This window comes from Salmo trutta, chromosome 23, assembly GCF_901001165.1.
Source record: "Salmo trutta chromosome 23, fSalTru1.1, whole genome shotgun sequence".
Lineage (NCBI taxonomy): Eukaryota > Metazoa > Chordata > Actinopteri > Salmoniformes > Salmonidae > Salmo > Salmo trutta.
In genome coordinates this window covers 13991899-14017735 of record NC_042979.1, presented here as the reverse complement: position 1 = coordinate 14017735, position 25837 = coordinate 13991899, and the positions used below count along the sequence as shown (strand labels likewise).

The window sequence follows — 25837 nt, the reverse complement described above, 5'->3', positions numbered from 1 at the left end:
CTCCAACTTTGAAGTTTGTAGAGCCCGATGCATAGCCTCAAATTTATTTTATATTGGTTTTAGAGGTTAGGTGATCTGATTAAGTGTTTTGTGAAAGAATACTTATTCAATACATCAGATGAAAATCATGCAAAATATAGTAGATACTGTATTTGTTTCCCAAAGAAGTATGTTTTGTGTATGCATTACTGATAATCATAGGCTAATCAAATGACCATTCACAGGTAAACTAGGCTCTATAATTTGTTATAGACTTCTAGTGCAGTGAAGTGATCGGCAGATATGAAGCCACAGGTGTCGTCGATGGCTCTGTGTTTGGATCAAATTAAATCATAGCCTACTGGGATATAACTCACCTGTGCACTGTGCACTAGTTTCATGTTCCCCCCTAAACATGTCGCAACATAATCAAGTTAACATCTTAATAAAAATGCTGAAACAGCGTTTCATAAATTCCCAATATCTAAATGAAATATCGATAGTGCACGGCGGGTTGCCCGTATCAAGACATGCGCGTGTCTAAGGATAGTTTAGAACGCCTACTATGCGGCAATTGAAAAGGCGATTGGCTGCTAAAGATAACCGTACCTCAGGTTATTTGCTGATTGGTCCAGGGTGACTTGTACGTTGCGTTATGCTCATTCTGCAAATACACAGAGAGCTTCTGAGAGGGAAGACGTAATGGTGTGATTCCTTGTGCCCTTGCAATGGTCATCATTCTAATATTGCTCGACAAATTCCAGAACCGGGAGTCGGAATGAAGGTATGGTAAGCCTATTGCAATGTCAAAGTATCTGTGTTATTATATTTTTGCACAACCGGCTTGCATTCTATCTATTTTACAACTTTCAATTACGGTGCGTCGACAAATATTTAAACAAAATGTCAATTTCATATGCAGTCAAACCCATGCAATGTTATAAAATTACAATACATTAATTGTGTTGTTTGTCGTTTGCTTTAAAGGGTTACAAACTCTGATTATACGGATACATGTATAAGGTGAGTAACAGTCGTGTTTTTACCGGTTGGAATATTTTCTCAGGGTTGAAATATTTATATTGCGTTCTATTTATAATGGTATCCATACATGATATAATATGATGATGGTCATGAGCGCTTTCTGACCCTCTGTCTGATACCAGTGGACTGTACCACAGTGCACCAGTGTCAGACTGGGACCACAGTGCGATGTCTATTCCATTTCCCAGCGTTAATCTGCTATAATGAGATCAGTATACTGCAGTCAATGAAGTGAGGGAATATTTTAGAGATTTTTGGTCTGTTGATAAATACCCGTAGTTAGTTAGCCTTTGGACTCAGTAATCTCCACAACTCACTGACCGGTAGTGCTACAACAGGCGAGAACAGTGACAGTGGTGATGGTGAGATGGAGGATGGATGATTATGAAACATAACCCTCTTGCACTTTTTCAGTGAGGGTATCCAACTAGCGGGAAAGTTATTTACCTCATTTTAATGAACCATCTCTACCCCCTTTTTAAAAGTCCTGCTTCTTGCAACACTAATGAGTATCAGAGTATAGAATTTAGAGTAAAGATTTTCTAAATTGAGCAATTATTTCCAATGGTAATGTTTGGTTCCGATCCAGCATATCAGTGTTATGTTATGCAGCAGGCAGTTGTGTTTGAAATTACAATAGTATCACAAGGCGCTTTGCAAAGTTAACATAAGGAGTTTATCCTCACCCATTGTAGAGAGTTGAATACTTTGCAGAAGACATACTGTATCTTCCTTGTATATGCAATGAAGGAACACATTGTATTGACACTTGTCTAATATCAAAGTGTTGGCTATGATTGTTCAAAGGCCTATGATAAACATATGTGTATTATTGCATGTTTGTGTAACATCTACATCTTCAACTATTCCATATTGTCCTTGTTGTCTCAGTGCAGGTGAAAGGTCACCTGGTCTTCTGTCTGATCATGAAAAACCATAATCTGTCCCAGAGAGAAGGCTGGGATGTGTTATTGACTAATCTGGTTTATATTGAAAATGAGATTTTCAGCTCATGAGAAATGGAGGATGATAGCTGAAATACAGTACGTGCAGAAACACACATTAACCGTTTTTTTGTTGTTGCAGTCAGTGTATCATGTGTTTTTCAACTAATGAATTGATACTGCATTGTCAAAAGGATTCTGTTATTCAACATGACTTTTCTTGAGTTCCATTGAATTGTCATGGGGAATTGTTAGACAGGTCTGTTGCTCATTGGGGCATATTGTTTTATTGTACAAGAGAATTCACTCAGGATAGGTTGACTGCCATGACACCGTTCTGAAGTCCAAAATGGATTTGGAGCTGTGAGATGAGCTATGGTCTGTTGGAATGAAATGTGACACTCAGAAAGGTAGCAGTTTATTAAATACAACAGTCATACTATATTTAATATCACAGGAGCAGATACACCACTTAGTTTTTTATTTCCTGCAACCAAAATATTCCCTGATCCAAATCACTATTTTTTTATTAGTAGGAGCTGTCCTCTTCCACCCCAAGAGTAAGTGTTTAAAGCAGTTGATCTTCACTTTTTTTCCTGACCGCGTAAGGTCTTATTTCTAGATGTGCCAACAGCCTTTAGCCCATTTCATCTCATCGGTCACAATAGTGAGAGAAATATTTTGGTACTTTACAGGCTTTAGAGAAGTTAAAGTTGTACTTATCAACAAATAAGCAATATATTATGGTGTCTAGTATGATTCAGAGGTTCCATATGATTTCTCAAAATGGTCACAAGACCACAAGCATAAATCTCCAAGGTGTCCTTTACTGACGAATTTGGCACCAGAAGTCTGTATTCAACAGTTTAAAAACAAAGAGAGTTTCATTCCAAATTTGTCTGTAAAATTTGCTTTTATTGTTTAAAGAAATTCTGAAATAGATTGGTGTGTTTTTTTCACAATCTAATCAGTATGTTTAAAATCTATCACTTGAAGGTTTAATTTCAGAGAGACAAATAATCATGTTTTTTTTTAAATATCCGCCTCACTCTGAGAGGAAGAAGTAGTACTACTTGGTTTTACACAGTAAAATGTAACAAATAAGTACATTTCTAAAAAGAAATGTACAAATTATACATTAGTGACTTATACATCAATATTATATATATTTCTTTTAACAAAATAATAATTCAATACAGTAATATGAGATCTATACATTGGACATTTTAGTCATTTAGCAGATGCTCTTATCCAGAGTGACTTACAGTAAGTGCCTTCATCTGAAGATAGAGGTAGGTGAGACAACTACCTGTCACAGTAAACAAAGTGTATATAGTATTTTGCACACAAAAAATAAAAACAACATCTGAGAACATTAATATTTTAACACACATGAAGGGACCCATAAGCAATAATTGCTGATGTAAAAACACACATTTGAAAAATTGGTGAATACAGCGTTTTGGGAATAAACTCTTCAAATAATTTTTTTTTCTTCTTAAAATATTGTCTTTTGTAAATCTAATGTTGAAAGGGTCTAGTTTACAAATGTGCCTTCATTTTCAATACATTGAATCCATGATGCTTGTGGTATATACATATATTAGTGGTCACATTTGTGATCTAATTTATTATATATACACTGCTCAAAAAAATAAAGGGAACACTTAAACAACACAATGTAACTCCAAGTCAATCACACTTCTGTGAAATCAAACTGTCCACTTAGGAAGCAACACTGATTGACAATAAATTTCACATGCTGTTGTGCAAATGGAATAGACAACAGGTGGAAATTATAGGCAATTAGCAAGACACCCCCAATAAAGGAGTGGTTCTGCAGGTGGGGACCACAGACCACATCTCAGTTCCTATGCTTCCTGGCTGATGTTTTGGTCACTTTTGAATGCTGGCGGTGCTTTCACTCTAGTGGTAGCATGAGACGGAGTCTACAACCCACACAAGTGGCTCAGGTAGTGCAGCTCATCCAGCATGGCACATCAATGCGATCTGTGGCAAGAAGGTTTGCTGTGTCTGTCAGCGTAGTGTCCAGAGCATGGAGGCGCTACCAGGAGACAGGCCAGTACATCAGGAGACGTGGAGGAGGCCGTAGGAGGGCAACAACCCAGCAGCAGGACCGCTACCTCCGCCTTTGTGCAAGGAGGAGCAGGAGAAGCACTGCCAGAGCCCTGCAAAATGACCTCCAGCAGGCCACAAATGTGTATGTGTCTGCTCAAACGATCAGAAACAGACTCCATGAGTGTGGTATGAGGGCCTGACGTCCACAGGTGGGGGTTGTGCTTACAGCCCAACACCGTGCAGGACGTTTGGCACTTGCCAGAGAACACCAAGATTGGCAAATTCGCCACTGGCGCTCTGTGCTCTTCACAGATGAAAGCAGGTTCACACTGAGCACGTGACAGACGTGACAGAGTCTGGAGACGCCGTGGAGAACGTTCTGCTGCCTGCAACATCCTCCAGCATGACCGGTTTGGCGGTGGGTCAGTCATGGTGTGGGGTGGCATTTCTTTGGGGGGCCGCACAGCCCTCCATGTGCTCGCCAGAGGTAGCCTGACAGCCATTAGGTACCGAGATGAGATCCTCAGACCCCTTGTGAGACCATATGCTGGTGCGGTTGGCCCTGGGTTCCTCCTAATGCAAGACAATATTTTTGTGTGATTTTGTTGTCAGCACATTCAACTATGTAAAGAAAAAAGTATTTAATAAGATTATTTCTTTCATTCAGATCTAGGATGTGTTGTTTAAGTGTTCCCTTTATTTTTTTGAGCAGTATATTTAATTATAGCAGATGATTGCTTTTTTTCAGTAGATTGAAGTTGAGTTGGGTAATGGATATACTTGATCAAGATTATTTTACAGATGGTTTTTCCATTAGCGTTAACATGTGCTTCATTGCCATACAACACTCCTGCTGTGGCCTCCAACTTCTCTTAAACGCTAGCAAAACCAAATACAAGCTTTTCAACCGTTCGCTGCCCGCACCCGCCTGCCTGACTAGCATCACTACTCTGGACGGTTCGGACCTAGAATACGTGGACAACTAGAAATACCTAGGTGTCTGGCTAGACTGTAAACTCTCCTTCCAGACTCATATCAAACATCTCCAATCCAAAATCAAATCTAGAATCAACTTTCTATTTCGCAACAAAGCCTTCTTAACTCACACCGCCAAACTTACCCTAGTAAAACTGACTATCCTACCGATCCTCGACTTCATCTACAAAATAGCTTCCAATACTCTACTCAGCAAATTGGATGTAGTCTATCACAGTGCCATCCGTTTTGTTACCAAAGCGCCTTATACTACCCACCGCTGCGACCTGTATGGTCTCGTCGGCTGGCCCTCGCTACATATTCGTCGCCAGACCCACTGGCTCCAGGTCATCTACAAGTCTATGCTCCGCCTTATCTCAGCTCACTGGTCACGATAACAACACCCACCCGTAGCACGCGCTCCAGCAGGTATATCTCACTGGTCATCCCCAAAGACAACATGTCATTTGGCTGCCTTTCCTTCCAGTTCTCTGCTGCCAGTGACTGGAACGAATTGTAAAAATCACTGAAGCTGGAGACTTACATTTCCCTCACTAACTTTAAACATCAGCTATCTGAGCAGCTAACCGATCGCTGCAGCTGTACATAGTCCATTTGTAAATAGCCCACCCAATCTACCTACCTCATCCCCATATTGTTTTTATTTACTTTGCTGCTCTTTTAAACACCAGTATCACTACTTACACACCATCATCTGCTCATCATCATCTGCTCATCTATCACTCCAGTGTTAATCTGCTAAATTGTAATTACTTTGCTACTATGACCTATTTATTGCCTTACCTCCTCATGCCATTTGCACACACTGTATATAGACTTTCTTTTTTTTCTATTGTGTTATTGACTGTACACTTGTTTATTCCATGTGTAACTCTGTGTTGTTGTTTCTGTCGCACTGCTTTGCTTTATCTTGGCCAGGTCGCAGTTGTAAATGAGAACTTGTTCTCAACTAGCCTACCTGGTTAAATAAAGGTGAAATAAAATATAGATTTTTTTAAATGTTTAAATCAGGGGGAATTGGCCATGTATAGACCCATAAACTGAATTAGTGTAATAACGTAACAAATATTTAATGTCAAAAGGTGTCTTTAGTGTCTGTTGCACAATGGTAGACCTGGTTTATGTGAGTTTTGCTGAATAGTCACAAGGGTTGAACTGGTTTATCAGATAATTGGGACATAGCCAATTATCTAGGTTCGTATGGGTATTTGGACTGAGATGTACAGGTGTAGATCTGGGTTATATTAGTATTGGGACTCAGTCAAAGGTGTAGACCTGGTTTGTACTGGAACTGAGGTGCAGGGGTAGACCTGGTTTACAGTTTATGAGTATTCAGGCTTTACAACATGATATCATAGGAAAACGTCATCCTGGCACATTTTTGCAAAAAGGTAAAATGTCGAATTAGCTAATGTTTTTCTCAATACATTGCAGTCAATGGGAAAATATCAGTGTCACAGGGTTGATGTTTTTCTCAATACATTGTAGTCATTGGGAAAATATTAGTGTCACAGGGTTGGTGTTTTTTTCAATACATTGTAGTCATTGGGAAAAGATGAATGTAACAAGGTTAATATTTTTCTCATTTATTTACCTCCTCTTTATCACCCCCTCATTCTCTTCTCACTCCCTCCCCCTTCTTTAAAACTCCTCACCCTCTCTGTCTCTCTCTCCCCCTCCCTCTCTCTCCCCCTTCTCTCTTCCTCTGCTCCCCTCCATTCTCTATCCCTCCGTCCACCTCCTCTCATCTCTATCCCTCTCTCTTCCCGTTCCTCCTTCACCCTTTCCCGTTTTTTTCCCTTTCCCTCCGTCCACCTTCTCTCTCCCTCCTCCACCTTTCATTCTCTCTCCCTCCTTCTTTCACTGCCTCCCCCTCCTCGTGCTCCCTCCTCTCTCCACCTCTGTCTGTCTGTTGACACTCTCTTCCCTCCCTCCCTCCTCTCTCTCCCCTCTCCCTCCTTCACCCTCTCTCCCCTCTCTCCCCATTCTCTTTTTCTCTCTCTCTCCCTCCCTCCTACCCCTCCATTTGATCTCTCTCCTTCTTTCCCTCCCTCCATCCCCCTCCTCTATCCCCATCCTCCTTCACCCTCTCCCTCTCTCTCTCCCCCTCCCTCACTTTTTCTCTCTCTCCTCCCCCCTTCATTCTCTCTCCCTCCTTCTTTCCTGCCTCTCCCTCCTCTTATCTCTCCCTCTCCCTCCACACTCCTACAGACAGACAGACAGACAGACAGGCAGGCAGTTAGGCAGGCAGACTGACAGACAAACAGACAGGCAGGCCGACAGGCAGGCAAGCAGTTAGGCAGACAGACTGGCAGGCAGGCAGGCAGGCAAGCAAGCAGTTAGGCAGGCAAGCAGTTAGGCAGACAAAAAAAAAAGACCAATATCCTCTTCCGAATTAATTCAGGAATTCATAACAAGGCTCTTAGTTTCTAGACCTGCAAGACCATTGTGTCCAATGGTGGTGAAACATTATTTTGGGTCGATTTGACTTTCATATGCCAGGTCCCCCGGTCACAAATATGTACCATTTGGGAAGATTCAACCTTTTTAACCCTTTGAAACTGCCCCTATGACCCCCTATTAAGTCACTTTCTGTAATCATAGGATTAAACGTACATTCTCCTGGGGACACTCTTTAATGATGCCCTGAGTTTCAAGTCTTTACGTTAGGAATTGACCGTTCTACAGAGGTTGGAAGAGAGTGTTTTTGTGTAACTGCAGGGAGAAAATGAAGGACCATGTTGAGGATGAATTAAGACACTTCCTTTTGCCACAGGAAGCTGAACCACAACACAGGGCTTCCCTATAAGGTCACGATTGGTTGTGTGCAAGGACGGTTAGCTATCTCAATCGCAGTTATCGGGGCTTTATGATTATGTAAGCGGTGTAGGTAATGCTTTTCTATGGAAGAAATGCCTTGTTCTCTGTAGGACCAAGTATTCAATGTGAAGAGTTAATTTCACATGGTCAGATATAGGCTTGGGCTCATCAGTAGTGTCTGTTGAACGATCCCATGCGTGAATTTTGTTTCTAGCCTCAACCATTCTGCCGATGTCACTCAAAAGTACATTAACTCTAGCTCAGGCTTCAAGCGAGGCCTAACTTTCTGCCTTGTAGTGGAGAGAGGGGCAAATTAATTCATTGTTCATTGGATTAAGGTTAGGGTTATGTCAATCTATCACATTTTATTTATAAAGCCATTTTTACATCAGCAGATGTTTGTACAGAAACCCAGCCTAAAACCCCAAAGAGCATGCAATGCAGATGTAGAAGCACGGTGGCTAGGAAAAGCTCCATAGAAAGGCAGGAACCTAGGAAGAAACCTAGAGAGGAACCAGACTCTGAGGGGTGGCCAGTGTGTCTAGGGTTGAGGCCTTAACCCTAGCTTCATGTCCACATTGCAGCTCAACCCTAAACCTCAACCCTAACCCTAACTTCATATCAACTCCCGGCTCAACCCTAAACCTCAACCCTAACCCTAACTTCATATCAACTCCCGGCTCAACCCTAAACCTAGCCTCAACCCTAACCCTAACTTCATATCTACTCCCGGCTCAACCCTAAACCTCAACCCTAACCCTAACTTCATATCAACTCCCGGCTCAACCCTAAACCTCAACCCTAACCCTAACTTCATATCAACTCCCGGCTCAACCCTAAACCTAGCCTCAACCCTAACCCTAACTTCATATCAACTCCCGGCTCAACCCTAAACCTAGCCTCAACCCTAACCCTAACTTCATATCTACTCCCGGCTCAACCCTAAACCTCAACCCTAACCCTAACTTCATATCAACTCCCGGCTCAACCCTAAACCTAGCCTCAACCCTAACCCTAACTTCATATCAACTCCCGGCTCAACCCTAAACCTAGCCTCAAGTGAGGCCTACCTTTCTGCCATATGTAGTGGGGAGAGTGGGAATGTAATTTGAGTATGGGGGTTAGAGTATGTCTAGGGTTGAGGCCCTAACCCTATCTTCATGTCCACTCCCAGATTAACCCTAACCCTAGCTTCATATCAACACCCGGCTCAACCCTAACCATAGCTTCATATCAGGGTTAGGGTTAGGGTTGAGCCGGGATGTGGACATGAAGCTAGGTTTAGGTTTGAGTTTAGAGTTTTTCTGTCTGTATGTCTGTGAGTTTATATGTTTGCCTGTCTCTTTTGTCTTTCTCTCTCGCTCTCTCTGTCTGTCTGTGAGTAGATATGTATGTCTCTCTCTCTTTGTCTGTCCCTCTGTTTGTCTGAGTTTTTAATACAGTACCAGTCAAAAGTTTGGACACACCTACTCATTCAAGGGTTTTTCTTTATTTTTACTATTTTCTACATTGTAGAGTAATATTGAAGACATCAAAATCTATTAAATAACACATATGGAATCATGTAGTAACCAAAACAGTGTTAAACAAATCAAAATATATTGTAGATTTTAGAGTCTTCAAAGTAACCACCATTTGCCTTGATGACAGCTTTGTAAAAATAAAGAAAAACCCTTCAATGAGTAAGTGTGTCCAAACTGTTGACTGGTACTGTATATGTATAAGGAATTTGAAAATTATTTATACTTTTACTTAAGTATATTTTAGCAATTACATTTACTTTTGATACTTAAGTATATTTAAAACCAAATACTTTTAGACTTTTAACTCAAGTAGTATTTTACTGGTGGACTTTCACTTTTACTTGACTCATTTTCTATTAAGGTATCTTTACTTTTACTCAAGTATGACAATTGGGTACTTTTTCCACCACTGCAAAACGCTATAGAATACATTTTTTGAAATGTTGATAAATGAACTTTTATTGTATGAAGAACTTATGAAAGAGATTGGTGTGTTTTTTCACTATCTAATCATGGCATGGGGTTCTTCAATGACAGACATGCATTTGTTTGAAATCTATCACTTGATGGTTTCATTTCAGAGATAAATAATCATTTTATTTTGCTGAACAATATCCACCTCACTCTGAGAAATAAGTAGTACTGATAGGTTATACACAGTCAAATGTAACAAAAACTACATTTTGAATAAAGAACTGTACATTTGTGACATCAATATAAAAATAAATGAAACAATACAGTAAAATGAGATCTGTAGGTAAAACATTTCCATTAGACATTTTTGTAATTTAGTAGATGCTCTTATCCATATTGACTTACAGTTAGTCCGTTGGTCTTAAGATAGACAACGGCATGTCACAGTCAATTATACAGGATACGAACATTCCATTCCAGCTAAAGAATGGATATATAGCGTTATTTTTTAATCCGCATCTAAAATCTATGAATAAAAAACAGTAGATGAGAACAGTAATATTTTACACACGCATTAAGGTACCCATAAGCAATCATTTCTAGTGAAAAAACACAAATGTGAAGAATTGGTGGATATAGCGTTTAGGAAAAAAACGTTAATTATTTGCATAGTTTGTCAACCTTGTCTGGTCTTTGTTCTTTAGGGAATGTCTTACACTGTCATATAGTCTGCAAAAAAAGGATGATAGAAGTCAAAGGTCAGAAGCATTTAAGTATCACAATGCTCAACAGCAGGTCCAGCGCATCATGAGATTGACTGTTTTCTACACTGTTAAAATGTCTAACATGACAGGTGGGGTCCCTAAACACCCCACCCCCCCATCAGATAAAACTGCCCACAACCAGGCATGTTATAGTAATTAATATTTCATCTTCATGTACAGTAGATGAGATATTAATAAGCGCAAAGAAAGTGTAGATATTGGTAACAGAGTAGTGCACCGTAATGTAACTCTTATTTGCAGTTAACTCTTGTATGCTTTGGCAGTCCCTCCCTGCAGAGCTTACTGGGTGCTAATTGAGGTGACAGGGGAAAGCTCTGCCTCTGGCACTGTGCCAGATATGAGTGATTTCATGGCCAGACCGCTGTGCCTCATCCTGGTAAATCTAGCAGAAAAGAGGAGGAAGGGTCCACTGAGTGACTGTCCAAAGGGAAGGGGCGCATCTGAGTCATGGTGGCTCATTTGCATTTTAAAGTCAAGGGGTGTGAATACTGTAGCATTGACATACGGTGCATTCGGAAACTATTCAGACCCCTTGACTTTTTCCACATTTTGTTACGTTACAGCCTTATTCTAAAATTGATTAAATTATAATTTTTTCCCTCGTCAATGACAAAGGGAAAACAGGTTTTTAGAAATGTTGGGAAATGTATTACAGATAAAAAAAACAGAAACACCTTATTTACATAACTATTCAGACCCTTTGCTATGAGTTGAAATTGAGCTCAGGTGCATCCTGTTTCTATTGATCATCCCTGAGAGGTTTCTATGACTTGATTGGAGTCCACATGTAGTAAATTTAATTGATTGGACATGATTTGGAAAGGCAAACACTTGTCTATATAAGGTCCCAGAGTTGACAGTGCATGTCAGAGCAAAAACCAAGCCATGAGGTTGAAGGAATAGAGCTCTGAGAGGATTGTGTCAAGGCACAGATCTGGGGAAGGGTACCAAAAATGTCTGCTGCATTGAATGGTCCCCTAGAACACAGTGGCCTCAATCATTCTTAAATGGAAGACGTTTGGAACCACCAAGACAATTCCTAGAGCTGGCCGCCCGGCCAAACTGATCAATCGGGGACAAGGGCCTTGGTCAGAGAGGTGACCAAGAACCCGATGGTCACTCTGACAGAGCTCCAGAGTTCCTCTGTGGAGATGGGAGAACCTTCCAGAAGGACAACCATCTCTGCATCACTCCAATCAGGCCTTTATGGTAGATTGGCCAGACGGAAGCCATTCCTCAGTAAAAGGCACATGACAGCCTGCTTGTAGTTTGCCAAAAGGCATCTAAAGACTCTCAAACCATGAGAAACAAGATTATCTGGTCGGATGAATGCCAAGATTGAACTATTTGGCCTGAAGGCCAAGCGTCACGTCTGGAGGAAACCTGGCACCATCCCTACGGTGAAGAATGGTGGTGGCAGCATCATGCTGTGGGGCAGGGACTGGGAGACTAGTCAGGATTGAGAGAAAGATGAACAGAGCAACATACAGAGAGATCCTTGATAAAAACCTTCTCCAGAGCGATCAGGACCTCAGACAGGGGCGAAGGTTCACCTTCCAACAGGACAACAACCCTAAGCACACAGCCAAGACAACCCAGGAGTGGCTTCGGGACAAGTCTCTGAATGTCCATGAGTGGCCCAGCCAGAGCCCGGACTTGAACCCAATCGAACATCTCTGGAGAGATCTGAAAATAGCTGTGCAGCGACGCTCCCCATCCAACCTGACAGAGCTTGAGAGGATCTGCAGAGAATAATGGGAGAAACTCACCAAATACAGGTGTGCCACGCTTGTTGCGTCATACCCCAGAAGACTTGAGGCTGTAATCGCTGCCAAAGGTGCTTCAACAAAGTACTGAGTAAAGGGTCTGAATACATGTGTAAATGTGATATTTCAGTTTTTATTTTTTATACATTTGCAAAAATGTATAAACCTGTTTTTACTTTGTCATTATGGGGTATTGTGTGTATATCCATTTTAGAATAAGGCTGTAACGTAACAAAATGTGGAAAAAGTCAAGGGGTCTGAATACCCCCTGACTTCTTCCACATTTTGTTGTATTATAGCCTGAATTTAAAATTTATTCAATTGTGATGTTTTTGTCACTGGCCTTCGCACAATACCCCCTACACACAATGTCAAAGGGGAATGATGTTTTTTAAAATTTTAACAAATTAATTAAAAATGAAAGCTGAAATGTCTTGAGTGATTAAGAATTCAACCCCTTTGTTATGGCAATACAAATGTGCTTAACAAGTCACATAAGTGGCATGGACTCACTCTGTGAGCAATAATAGTCTTTACCATGATTTTGTTATGACTACGTCATTTCTGTATCCCACACATAAAATTATCTGAAAGTGAATATCAGTCTAGCAGTGAATTTCAAACACAGATTTTACCACAAAGACCAGGGAGGTTTTCCAACTCCTCGCAAAGAAGGGCATCTATTGGTAGATGGGTTAAAATAAAAAAACAGACATTGAATATTCCTTTGAGCATGGTGAAGTTATTAATTATACTTTGAATGATGTATCAATACACCCAGTCACTACAAAGATACAGGCGTCCTTCCTAACTCAGTTGCCAGAGAGGAAGGAAACCGCTCAGGGATTTCACCATGAGGCCAATGGTGACTTTAAAACAGTTACAGAGTAGGGCCTCCCGTGTGGCGCAGTGGTCTCAAGCACTGCATCACAGTGCTTGAGGCATCCACTACAGCCCCGGGTTCGATTCCAGGCTGTGTTACAGCCGGCCATGACCAGGAGACCCATGAGGCGGCACACAATTGGCCCAGCGTCATCTGGGTTCTAACGACTCCTTGTGGCAGGCTGGGCACCTGCAAGCTGACTCTGGTTGCCAGTTGTATGGTGTTTCCTCTGACACAGCTGGATTCTGGGTGTGCGGCTGGATTCTGGGTTAAGCAAGCAGTACGGCTTGGCAGGGTCGTATTTTGTAGGTCTCATGGCTCTCGACCTTCGCCTCTCCCGAGTCTGTACGGGAGTGGCAGTGATGGGCCAAGACTACCAATTGGGGGGAAAAAATGGGTAAAAGTAAATAAAATAAAAATGCATTATAAAAAAACGGCTATGATAAGAGAAAACTAAGTGTTATGTTTGGGGAAAATCAAACACATCACTAAGTACCTCTCTTCATATTTTCAAGCATGGTGTCAAGCATCATGTCATCGGCAAGGACTAGAGTTTTTTTAGGATAAAAAGAAACTGAATAGAACAAGCACAGGCAAAATCCTAGAGGATTTTTTCCAACAGACACTGGGAGACTAATTCACCTTTCAGCAGGACAATAACCTAAAACACAAGGCCAAATATACACTGGAGTTGCTTACTAAGCCAACATTTTAATGTTCCTGAGTGGCCTAGTTACAGTTTTCACTTAAGAAATGTGCAAATATTGTATAATCCAGGTGTGTAAAGCACTTTCTTTTTTTACCTTTATTTAACTAGGCAAGTCAGTTAAGAACAAATGCTTATTAGGGACTTACCCAGAAAGACTCACAGCTGTAATCACTGTCATACGTGATCCTAACATGTGTTGACTAGGGAAATGTGAATACTTATGTTAATGAGATATTTCTTAATTTCATTTTCAATAGATTTGCTAACATTTCTAAAAACATGTTTTCACTTTGTCATTATGGGGTATTGTGTGTAGATGGGTGAAGAAAAACAAATATTGAATCCATTGTGAATTCTGCCTGTAACACAACACATTTTGCAATAAGTCAAGGTGTATGAATACTTTCTGAAGGCAACAAAGCAAAATATTATCAGGAAAACTGGAACTAAAAAGTGAGCTGCTGTGGTCCTTTCTGTTCAGTTTCACAACAAGCTTATTGCTGTAATGTATTTCCCGAGAAGACCTTCTCTTTCTCAATGCAGACAGTTCCACATATTCCATCTAGCTCCTGGATTGTGTAACTGCAAGCTGGTTAAGTAGGCAGGCGAGTGAGGTGAGGTCACAGAGCACAGGGCAGGCCTGAGTATTGTGGCAGGTCATGGCTGAGCAGAGCTTTATTTGTGGACAGCGGCGACCCCTGCTTGTAAAATATACACTGTCTTCTCTTCTGAACTCAGACAGAGCCACATACTGTATGCTCATGTCAGCTCTTGATTCCCCAGACCGCGGAACAGAAGACATATTCTCTCTCTCCCTGCCCCTCCCTCATCCTCTCATCAGTATGCTCCAAGGAGCTGCGCCTGAGATCACACCATCTTGGGTCTCAGGCTCTGGAGTGGACAGTCTTGCTGTCAGTAAAACATTGATCGGGCAAACATGTCACATGCACTGTACGGTCCTCTTATGGTCCTTGACCACACTAATATCCCTAAGTGCACCTTCTCTACCAGGTCATAAGGCTGTCATAACTGAGAAATGACCCCACTGCTTCCACTGTAACCATATAAGTCTTTACATAGAGAAGATGTTTTCACCTTCCTCTCATCAGGTGTTTTTTGTCTGTAAGCGTTGTGGTCACTTTCCTGCTGCAATGTTGTTATTCATTAGATAATGGACAGAAATGTACAGATTAATTGCAACATCCCCTTCGGACTAGCTCATTAGGACAGGCTGTTTGGGCTCTGGTGCTTGACTCAGTCATTTTCAACCTCCAACAGACCCACAGAGTTCTCATAATAATGTATCTGCAGCCCGCATCCACTGTCTTTTTTTGTGTCACCCTGTTCGTTCCAGTCTGAGAGACTATTGCGTCTTTCCTCTGAAGCTCTATAAACCGTAACATCCGCCTCTGCTACACCACTGTTCACAGGCCTCTGTTCTGAATACGCCGGCTGCCGCCATGCTCTGCTACACAATTTTCAATGCGCTAGGATCCCGGAGACTGTATTACAATACTTCAATGCCTTTTTGTAGAGGAACTCAGGAGCCACAAAGGCATGTAGTTCATTGAGGGGAAAGGTTGTTGAGCAGCGGAAGAGGCATTGTGGGATTCAGGGACAAATGACGAATAAAGTGTGAAGTCTGAGATCCTTTCCCTTAGTGATGCAACCTGCAACAAAAGTTGTAAAAAAGGGATGAAATTGGGGCACTGTATTGATTGCATTGCAGGCTACTATGATTTCAGTACTGCCAAAGGCATATTGTTTATGAACCTACTGCGATGGATAATAGGACTCTAAACTAGGCATTCAAACTTGGAGAACAGACGTGCATGCTGTTTGTGTCGTAGGCAGGGGCATCGTCCATGTGGGCATCATGCTGCGGGCTGCTGAACGAGGTGATGGGCACAGGGACGGTGCGCGGGCAGCAGCCAGGGTTCGGGGCCGGGGCAGGGCCCTTCCGCTTTGCCCCCAGCGCCGGGTACTCCACCTACCCCCCCACCAGCTCAGGAAGCGCAGGTCAGCTCTGCAAGGCCTGTGGACTGGCCTTCTCTGTCTTCAGGCGCAAGGTAAGTGGTGAGGAGGATGATGTTTCTAGTGTTTAAAACAATGATGATGATGATGTTGTTTATGATGAGGAAGCTGATGAGGACAGTGTGTAAGACGAGGAGGAGGAGGAAGAATGCGCCCCTTAAAAATAAACAAATAAAACTAGCTTCCATATGAAGTACTCAATCATAATGGCCACACCAGGGCACCAGCTTAGACTGCAGACAGGTAAATGGCAGAGTGTCTCTAGGCGTTGTCTGACGGTGTGGCATGCCGGGACAGTGATGGAAGCCCCTGGAGCGTTCTCCAAGCTTCCAGGCTCAGACTGCTCTATCAGCCCGCTCACACCTGTTGCTATGCCGATGGCAGGTTCAGTCTCGGGATATATTATAACCACGTGTGTGTGTGTGTGTGTGTGTGTGTGTGTGTGTGTGTGTGTGTGTGTGTGTGTGTGTGTGTGTGTGTGTGTGTGTGTGTGTGTGTGTGTGTGTGTGTGGCTCAGCTTGATATTTGTGTCATGAAAGCAGAGGTTCAGGGGGATTAACACTGATGATTGAAGAATAGATCTGTCAGAGTGGTCCGCAGCTCATTTACACACCAATGACATGGAAAAATCTCCATTCAAACTGCCTGTCTGTCAGTCGATTCATCTGAATTGCCTCAGTAAACCGAGATAAGCTTGTGAATGTCAGGAATATCTGGGCAATTTGCCATATAGTATTATTTACATTTTCTGTGCCAAGAAATGAGATAAAGTCCTCCTCTGTCCTAGAACATGGTGACGTCATAGGAAATCAAATCAAATCAAATGTATTTATAAAGCCCTTCTTACATCAGCTGATATCTCAAAGTGCTGTACAGAAACCCAGCCTAAAACCCCAAACAGCAAGCAATGCAGGTGTAGAAGCACGGTGGCTAGGAAAACTCCCTAGAAAGGCCAGAACCTAGGAAGAAACCTAGAGATGAACCATGCTATGAAGGGTGGCCAGTCCTCTTCTGGCTGTGCCGGGTGGAGATTATAACAGAACATGGCCAAGATGTTCAAATGTTCATAGATGACCAGCAGGGTCAAATAATAATAATCACAGTGGATGTCGAGGGTGCAACAGGTCAGCACCTCAGGAGTAAATGTCAGTTGGCTTTTTATAGCCGATCATTCAGAGTATCTCTACAGCTCCTGCTGTCTCTAGAGAGTTGAAAACAGCAGGTCTGGGACAGGTAGCACGTCCGGTAAACAGGTCAGGATTCCTGCGGCTGCAGGCAGAACAGTTGAAACTGGAGCAGCAGCACGGCCAGGTGGACTGGGGACAGCAAGGAGTCATCAGGCCAGGTAGTCCTGAGGCATGGTCCTAGGGCTCAGGTCCTCCGAGAGAGAGAAAGAAAGAAAGAATTATAGAGTGCATACTTAAATTCACACAGGACACCGGATAAGACAGGAGAAATACTCCAGATATAACAGACTGACCCTAGCCCCCCGACACATAAACTACTGCAACATAAATACTGGAGGCTGAGACAGGAGGGGTCGGGAGACACTGTGTCCCATCCAACGATACCCCCGGACAGGGCCAAACAAGCAGGATATAACCCCACCCACTTTGGCAAAGCACAGCCCCCACACCAGTAGAGGTTTATCTTCAACCACCAACTTACCATCCTAAGACAAGGCCGAGTATAGCCCACAAAGATCTCCGCCACGGCACAACCCAAGGGGGGGCGCCAACCCAGACAGGAAGACCACGTCAGTGACTCAACCCACTCAAGTGACGCACCCCTCCTAGGGATGGAATGGAAGAGCACCAGTAAGCCAGTGACTCAGCCCCTGTAACATGGTTAGAGGCAGAGAATCCCAGTGGAGAGAGGGGAACTGGCCAGGCAGAGATAGCAAGGGCGGTTCGTTGCTCCAGTGCCTTTCCGTTCACCTTCACACTCCTGGGCCAGACTACACTCATTCATAGGACCTACTGAAGAGATGAGTCTTCAATAAAGACTTAAAGGTTGAGACCGAGTCTGCGTCTCTCACATGGGTAGGCAGACCATTCCATAAAAATGGAGCTCTATAGGAGAAAGCCCTGCCTCCAGGTGTTTGCTTAGAAATTCTAGGGACAGTTAGGAGGCCTGCGTCTTGTGACCATAGTGTACGTGTAGGTATGTATGGCAGGACGAAATCGGAAAGATAGGTAGGAGCAAGCCCATGTAATGCTTTGTAGGTTAGCAGTAAAACCTTGAAATCAGCCCTTGCCTTAACAGGAAGCCAGTGTAGAGAGGCTAGCACTGGAGTAATATGATACATTTTTGGGTTCTAGTCAAGATTCTAGCAGCCGTGTTTAGCACTAACTGAAGTTTATTTAGTACTTTATCCGGGTAGACGGAAAGTAGAGCATTGCAGTAGTCTAACCTAGAAGTAACAAAAGCATGGATTAATATTTCTGCATCATTTTTGGACAGAAAGTTTCTGATTTTCGCAATGTTACGTAGATGGAAAAAAGCTGTCCTTGGAACAGTCTTGATATGTTCGTCAAAAGAGAGATCAGGGTCCAGAGTAACGCCGAGGTCCTTCACAGTTTTTTATTTGAGACGACTGTACAACCATCCAGATTAATTGTCAGATTCAACAGAAGATCTCTTTGTTTCTTGGGACCTAGAACAAGCATCTCTGTTTTGTTTGAGTTTAAAAGTACAACATTTGCAGCCATCCACTTCCTTATGTCTGAAACACAGGCTTCCAGCGAGGGCAATTTTGGGGCTTCACCATGTTTCATTGAAATGTACAGCTGTCTGTCATCCGCACAGCAGTGAAATTTAACATTATGTTTCCGAATGACATCACCAAGAGGTAAAATATATAGTGAAAACAATAGTGGTCCCAAAACAGAACCTTGAGGAACACCGAAATTTACAGTTGATTTGTCAGAGGACAAACCATCCACAGGGACAAACTGATATCTTTCCGACAGATAAGATTTAAACCAGCCCAGAACTTGTCCATGTAGACCAATTTGGGTTTCCAATCTCTCCAAAAGAATGTGGTGATCGATGGTATCGAAAGCAGCACTAAGGTCTAGGAGCACGAGGACAGATGCAGAGTCTCGGTCTGACGCCATTAAAAGGTCATTTACCACCTTCACAAATGAGTCCTTGTTTTGGAACGCTGTTGTCTAGCAAATTTGGCAGATCCCTCTCATTAGCTGTAATTAATATATTTCCAAAAACAGGAAAGTTAAATGACTCCATGATGCCAAATAATTAATTAAATCTAGTAATTAATTGATCAGGAGGAATGGACATGACTGGCTGATGGGATTGCCTGTCTTCTAAATGTGTGTAGTGACTCTCACTCTCTCTAATCCCTTTCTCTCCCTCTCTCTACTCCCTCTCTCTACTCCCTCTCTCTACTCCCTCTCTCTCTCTCTCTCTCTCTCTCTCTATTCCCTCTCTCTCTACTCCCTCTCTCTCGCTCTACTCCCTCTCTCTCTCGCTCTACTCCCTCTCTCCCTCTCTCTACTCCCTCTCTCTCTATTCCCTCTCTCCCTCTTTCTATTCCCTCTATTCCCTCCCTCTCTCTCTCTCTACTTTCTATCTCCCTCTCTCTACTCCTTCTCCCTCTCTCTCTCCCTCTCTTTCTCAGCACATATGCTCGGACTGTAAGAAGAGTTTCTGTGCCCTGTGCTCGGTGCTGCAGGAGAACCTCCGCTGCTGCACCACCTGTCACCTCCTGCGCGGCACGGCCTTCCAGAGACCACAGCTCATGGCGCTGCGCGTTAAAGACCTGCGCCAGTACCTGCTGCTGCGCAACATCCCCACAGACACCTGCAGGGAGAAGGAGGACCTGGTGGACCTGGTGCTCTGCCACCTGGAAGCAGGGGAAAACACCTCCACACAAGGAGCTGTAGAGGAGGAGGAGGAGGAGGAGGACACAGACAGCCTGCACTCCCTCCCCCACTCCCTCCCACACTCCCTCCATGCCTCGCCCCCCTCAGCCACACGACGCTCCGCCTCGGAGCAGTCGGCGCTCTCTGCCTCCCAGGGAGACGCTCCTCTCAGCCGGAGTGACAGCTCAGGGACCGCTCAGAGCCAGGTGTGACTAGCCACACACACACACAACACACTCACACACGTGCGCACACACACAACTTGGTCCCATTCCCTAACATCTGTCCTCCTCCGTTACTGCCTTCCCTGCTCTTTTGACATCTGTCCTACTTGTTTCAAAGCTAATTAATGTGAAGCTTGAAGAGCACATGGCACGGATGTGGGAAACATATTTGTCAGTGTAAAGTTGTCACAGCAAAGCATAACAATCAGCAACGTGCAATCTGTTCTAGATCTCTAGTGCTGGTTTGTAGGGCTATGATTGTCCCCAGTCCTACTGAAAGTAACCCCCTGGGATAACCATATAGGCTAAATATAGGAGCATGAAAAGCTTCCAAGCAGTATAGTATTGCAGTCAGGCCCTGTTCTTTGCAGCCAGAAAAAAACAGTTTGATACAGTCTGGTGCTGTGTGTGTTTGACATGAATGAGGTGCTTCACTCACACAGGGAAAAGCCCAGCGCCACTGCAGTGAGCTGACGTCCACTTGACTGACTGCTGGAAACAGCTGCGTTTACAGTGTCACCCTGGGAGCTGGAGCCAGTCAGCAACAGTCAAAGGGCTTAAACCCTTTGCCTTTTTTTTAAGTCTGTTATGCTGAGTCGGTTATGTAACGCTCAGTCGCACACAGGCTGGCTTCTGATTCCTCTCAATGGCACAGCTGTAACTGAAAAGACAGAGAGAAAGAGAAAGACAACAGTGCTTCTCACATTTCTATCCCTGGGGTCATCTTCGGCATCCCAAACATCAACATCCTCCTATTGTGATACCACTAGCACTGTCTTTGCTGCTATTGAGGAGAGATGTACTCTGACAGTGATATGTGGTTGTCTCACCAACTATCTTAAGATGAACGCACTAACTTTCAACGCCCTCGGCTGCTTATGGGCATCGCTGGTGCCCGGTGTTCGCACAGCGGTTCGGTTGTGGCGTTGCCGATCGTTGGAGCGTGACATCTGGGCTGGGGAGGCTAGCACGCCACCAACAGGACTGCTGATGCATTATTAACGCAGGTGCATGCTGGGAGCCTGCGGCTTATTGGTCCAGCGGAATGTGACGGAGGGAGCGTGTGTGTGTGCATGTACAACCAGGGACGTCAGCGTCCCCCGGCCCCTACACACCCATCCCTCGTTGTGATATCACACCAGAAGAATGCCCGGCGCCTGCACCATTAGCTAATTGCTTTTTGTGCTGTGGTCCGGTGGAGACAGAGACGAGGGGAGTCCAGGCCACTCTCTTTATGTTCTCTCTTCATTGCACATAAAGGGCTGAGTTAATGCAGGGAAATATGCCACAAGCCAAACACATTCTCACCAGACTCACTCTGCGTTTTTGCTGCATCCCTGCCAAGACCATTGGATTCTGGTCGCAGGCAAACTCCTAATAAAGCCATCGCCTTCAAAAAGGGAATAATTAACCACTGATTTGAAGATTAGAAGAAGCAAATGATGCTGAATACTAAGTGTAACACGGACTACCTTTTAGAGGATATGCCTCCATACCTCATTTCCTTATCAGACATTTTAAGAGAGCCATCAAATATCAATGTGATTAACTGCAAGTGGAAGTCCAGTGATTACAGCCCACCCTCTGGCGTTTTATAGAAATTCTGATTTGTGGGAGAAAGAGTGAGGAGCATCCTGTAGGGAAAAAAACAAGTATTTCAAAGCTGCTTATCTGCTTTCATACCATTTCAAAAACTGAATCTGACCATCTTTTTGTTGTATGTTTTGTTTTCGGTTGAAACCCCAGCAGCATGGGGAAGCTCCAACCATCCCCCTCCTGCACCTGGAACCTTCCAGGGAACCTACCATCGAGGTGAGACAGCCAGCTCTGCCTCTGTCTCTAACGCTTGTATTTAACTGACGAGAACTCACTGGCCCACTCTTGTGAGAGGATTCACTTTGTGCTATTGCTTCAATGACCATGGCGTTCACTACAAAACCTAGTCGTAGTTGAACTTGTTGGCTTGAACATGTTTTCTGAAGGGCCTCCTCTTTTCTCTCTGGTAGGTCAGTCCAGTGACGCAGAGGAGGATGCGGGCCTCTTTATCGGACCTGGACAACGAAGGGGACATTGAGTGCCTGTCTGTTCGGCAGCTCAAAGAGATTCTGGCCCGTAACTTTGTCAACTACTCTGGCTGCTGTGAGAAGTGGGAGCTGATAGAGCGGGTACATCGGCTCTACAGGGAGAACGAGCAGAACAGGAAGTCCAGTAAGCACCATGTTGAATCATTTCCTCCTTTACCAACCAACCTAACCTCAGCTAGAACCCATAGTGATCCTGTTAATGACGACCATTGTAGCTTATCAATCTCCAGTTAAACCCTATTTTGAACAATATAGAAACTGTCCAAGTTAAAACATCTTTCTTTGATTGGTGTTATTTACAGCTCCAGATACAGCACAGTATTAAAGATGCATTTCTTGATTTTATTTTAGTGGAAAATGTCAGTAACATCAACAGCATGACCGCAGGTGAGCATTCAATACTCTTTCTTTGGGTTGTATATAACATGCACATATTTGAGTTGAAGTGTGACTTCTCATTCACTGCTGGATCAGATGACTGTGTACAGGAGTTGTTCTCAGTACTACGTGAGGTGGAAGAATTGGAGTAAGAGCTTGTATCCTGTTAGAATCACTAATGGCTCTTTTGGTATGTGCTTTCATTCTAAGTGGTGGCATATCCTCCACCTATATGCAATGGTGCAGTGGGAGGTAAGGCAGTATTGTGTAAAGCATGTCTAACTCCACCATCATCCCACCTGCAAAACCACAGAGTGCTCAGCACTGTCTTAAATACAACTCTCCATATTGATGCATGCTGAAGTCTAATTTCTGTGGGATCCTGATCATATTTCCTGGCATGGTCCCATGTTGTTCTCATTTCCGTCATCTCATTAGTACTGAAGGCTTGTTGTTCATCCTGTCATTAACGCAGTCCCTAACAACTCTTACCTCGTTACGACCCGTCATATTATTTGAATCCCACCATCTTCATCAGGTTTCATTGTAGGGCAGGTCTTTGAGACACGCTTCCTAATAATATAAAGGGCTTGAGGGTTGCATTATACCCTGCTGTTTAACACACTAAGTGTTGTTCTGGAAAGAGACCAGTTAATCCTGCTGTTTAACACGCTAAGTGTTGTTCTGGAAAGAGACCAGTTAATCCTGCTGTTTAACACGCTAAGTGTTGTTCTGGAGAGAGACCAGTTAATCCTGCTGTTTAACACGCTAAGTGTTGTTCTGGAAAGAGACCAGTTAATCCTGCTGTTTAACACACTAAGTGTTGTTCTGGAGAGAGACCAGTTAATCCTGCTGTTTAACACACTAAGTGTTGTTCTGGAAAGAGACCAGTTAATCCTGCTGTTTAAACTGGCTATTGACGCACTACATACATCATGTAGCTACTGATCAGAGGCGGCTGGTGGGAGGAGCTATAGGAGGATGGGCTCATTGTAATGGCTGGAATGGAACGGTATCAAACAGATCAAATATATGGAACCCACATGACTCTGTTGCAAGTATTCCATTCCAGCCATTACAATGAGCCCGTCTTCTGAGGGCTCCTCCCGCCAGCCTCCACTGCTACTGATGTCGGGTATGTGAATGAACCAGAGAAGACGGCCATCCTCAGGCTGCGTACTGCGTAGGGTAATGCTGTTTCCTCATACCTTGTTTCTCTCCACAGACAGTATGAAGGCTCAGCTGGCCTCTGATGATCACCTGTGTCGCATCTGCATGGACGCTGTGATCGACTGTGTGCTGCTGGAGTGCGGCCACATGGTCACCTGTACCAAATGTGGGATGAGGATGAGCGAGTGCCCCATCTGCAGGCAGTACGTGGTGCGGGCCGTGCACGTCTTCAAGTCTTAACTCTGCCGTGAGCGTGCATTTCAGCCGAGGACATTGAACCTGCGGCAGTGTGCACATGCTCGAAAACCTGAATCTGTATTGAGGGAGTGTGAATGGGCTGTGCACGTTTCCAAGGATGCAACAGACGTGCACATCCTCCAGTTGAAATGACATGCAGAGCAGACAGCTTCACACAACCTAACTTCTATTACTAGAACTACAAGTCCCACTCCTCCCCGGTGATGGTCTGGACCCCACTGGCTGCACTGACTGACCTTCTACAAGTCTTTAGTGTAACACACACTGACCTGTTCCAAAAATAACTCTACAATATATTATTTTACAGTGCTTCATTTCAGTTTGTAGAATTTTTTATTATTTTTTTACTTATAATTAACCATGGAGTGGAGTTAGTCCCATGGATGCTTGAATTGGATGTGATTGTTCATGGTGAGTGGCTGAGGTGATCAAGGTAGAAATGATGACGATATCCCAGGGTTAGAGTCGATATGGTTTACACACTCCTGTCACACCAGACTATACTGTACGTATCTCCTTCACTGTTCTTTAGTATGTGCAATATAAAAAAATAAAGAGACTTCTATGTGTGAGTGAGGGACTGTCCGTCTATAAACCAGTCTGTATGTTTCAGTGCCGTTTCGTTGTACACACACACCGTAGGGTGTTTTAGGTGCCAACCTTCACACCACAACTACAGTACATTACTGATGTCTGATTGTGGTTTCTATGCCAAGTGTCACTCCTCACTTCAGGCCATGCGTTGTAGACTGGAGCAGCATCCAACCCAAACTTAAACGAATCAAATGTGTTCAAGCTCAGTGATTGGTTAGATTGTAGGGAAACACTTGAGCCACATGCTATGGGTTCGAAGGGGCTTCAGTTGAGAGTTGTTCCACCCATCTCTTCTTGCATGTGTTTAGTCAGTCACAAGTGATATCACATTATGATCAATATGTACTATGTTGATGATCTTGTTTGGCTTGGATAAGGCTCCCGTCTACTGCACGCCGTCTACTGTGGTAACATGCCATACACTGTGGCTGGGTCATCCCATGCTTTATATTCCTGTGCTCTGTGCCGCTTTTGTGTCTCTGCCATTTAATTTAATTAAGCAAATATCATGCCATTATTTTTCCATAGGTGTTTTGTCCGCTTGTGTTGTCCATTGGCCGTGTTCAACTCGAGAAGTAGGTAATAGGTGCTTATACTTAAACATATCTTTTATCATGTTGTGGGTGTGTCTTGTGATATCTCTAATATTTTTTTAAGAGAATAAAAAGGAAGCATAACCTGTCTATTCTACATTAATCAGTTAATACAACTTCTGTTCTTTCAGATTTTTCGAATGACTTTAAAAAGGTAGCTACTGATGCCTGTGGTACGTTATAGCAGAAAAGCTTATTGCTGTAAAATGTATTGCATATGATATCTAATATTGTTGTTCACTGATATGTAATCTATAGATAAATATATTTTTCCATTTGCTTTGGAAGTCTTATATAATTTATTAGCATTTATAGATATTTTTGAGAGGTTGAATTGCAATTCTTTTCAGAATGTAAATGCACTTAATTTGATCAGATGAATATGATGCTCCACCAATCAAAAACAGAGCGCTTACTGATCATGTGACAGCTCACAATTAAAGTTCTCTTCTTTTCCTTTGGAGGATTTCTTGTTCTTACCTGCTGGGATCCATTTATACATCACGCACGGTAGCAAACACTGTCACCGTGTTTACATGTTTATTATAATCCTGCTACTTCTCAAAAAGATGTCACTTGTAGGCAGCTATATGATATTAAAGTATAATGAGTTATATGAGCATTCAATGGAATCCTGGATCTTTGGAATGTTGAACTTCTTATTTTGGTAATT

At 43.2% G+C, this 25837-nt stretch overlaps 1 protein-coding gene across 6 annotated transcripts; it reads left to right on the top strand.

Moving 5' to 3' along the window:
* Positions 1-667: 667 nt before the first annotated feature.
* On the top strand, positions 668-25620 carry rnf34b (ring finger protein 34b). Of its 6 annotated transcripts, none has more exons than XM_029709113.1 (9): positions 668-763; positions 967-1002; positions 15793-16011; positions 19674-20069; positions 21834-21899; positions 22094-22295; positions 22523-22558; positions 22760-22801; positions 23775-25620. In XM_029709113.1, the coding sequence occupies exons 2-9, from the start codon at positions 994-996 to the stop codon at positions 23957-23959; spliced, it is 1155 nt and encodes a 384-aa protein (XP_029564973.1). In that variant the 5' UTR covers positions 668-763; positions 967-993; the 3' UTR covers positions 23960-25620. The 6 variants fall into 6 exon arrangements, with proteins under 6 accessions (XP_029564973.1, XP_029564970.1, XP_029564966.1 ...); XM_029709110.1 differs by having other exon boundaries at positions 19620-20069; positions 21837-21899; XM_029709106.1 differs by having other exon boundaries at positions 19620-20069.
* The last annotated feature ends 217 nt before the right edge of the window (positions 25621-25837 follow it).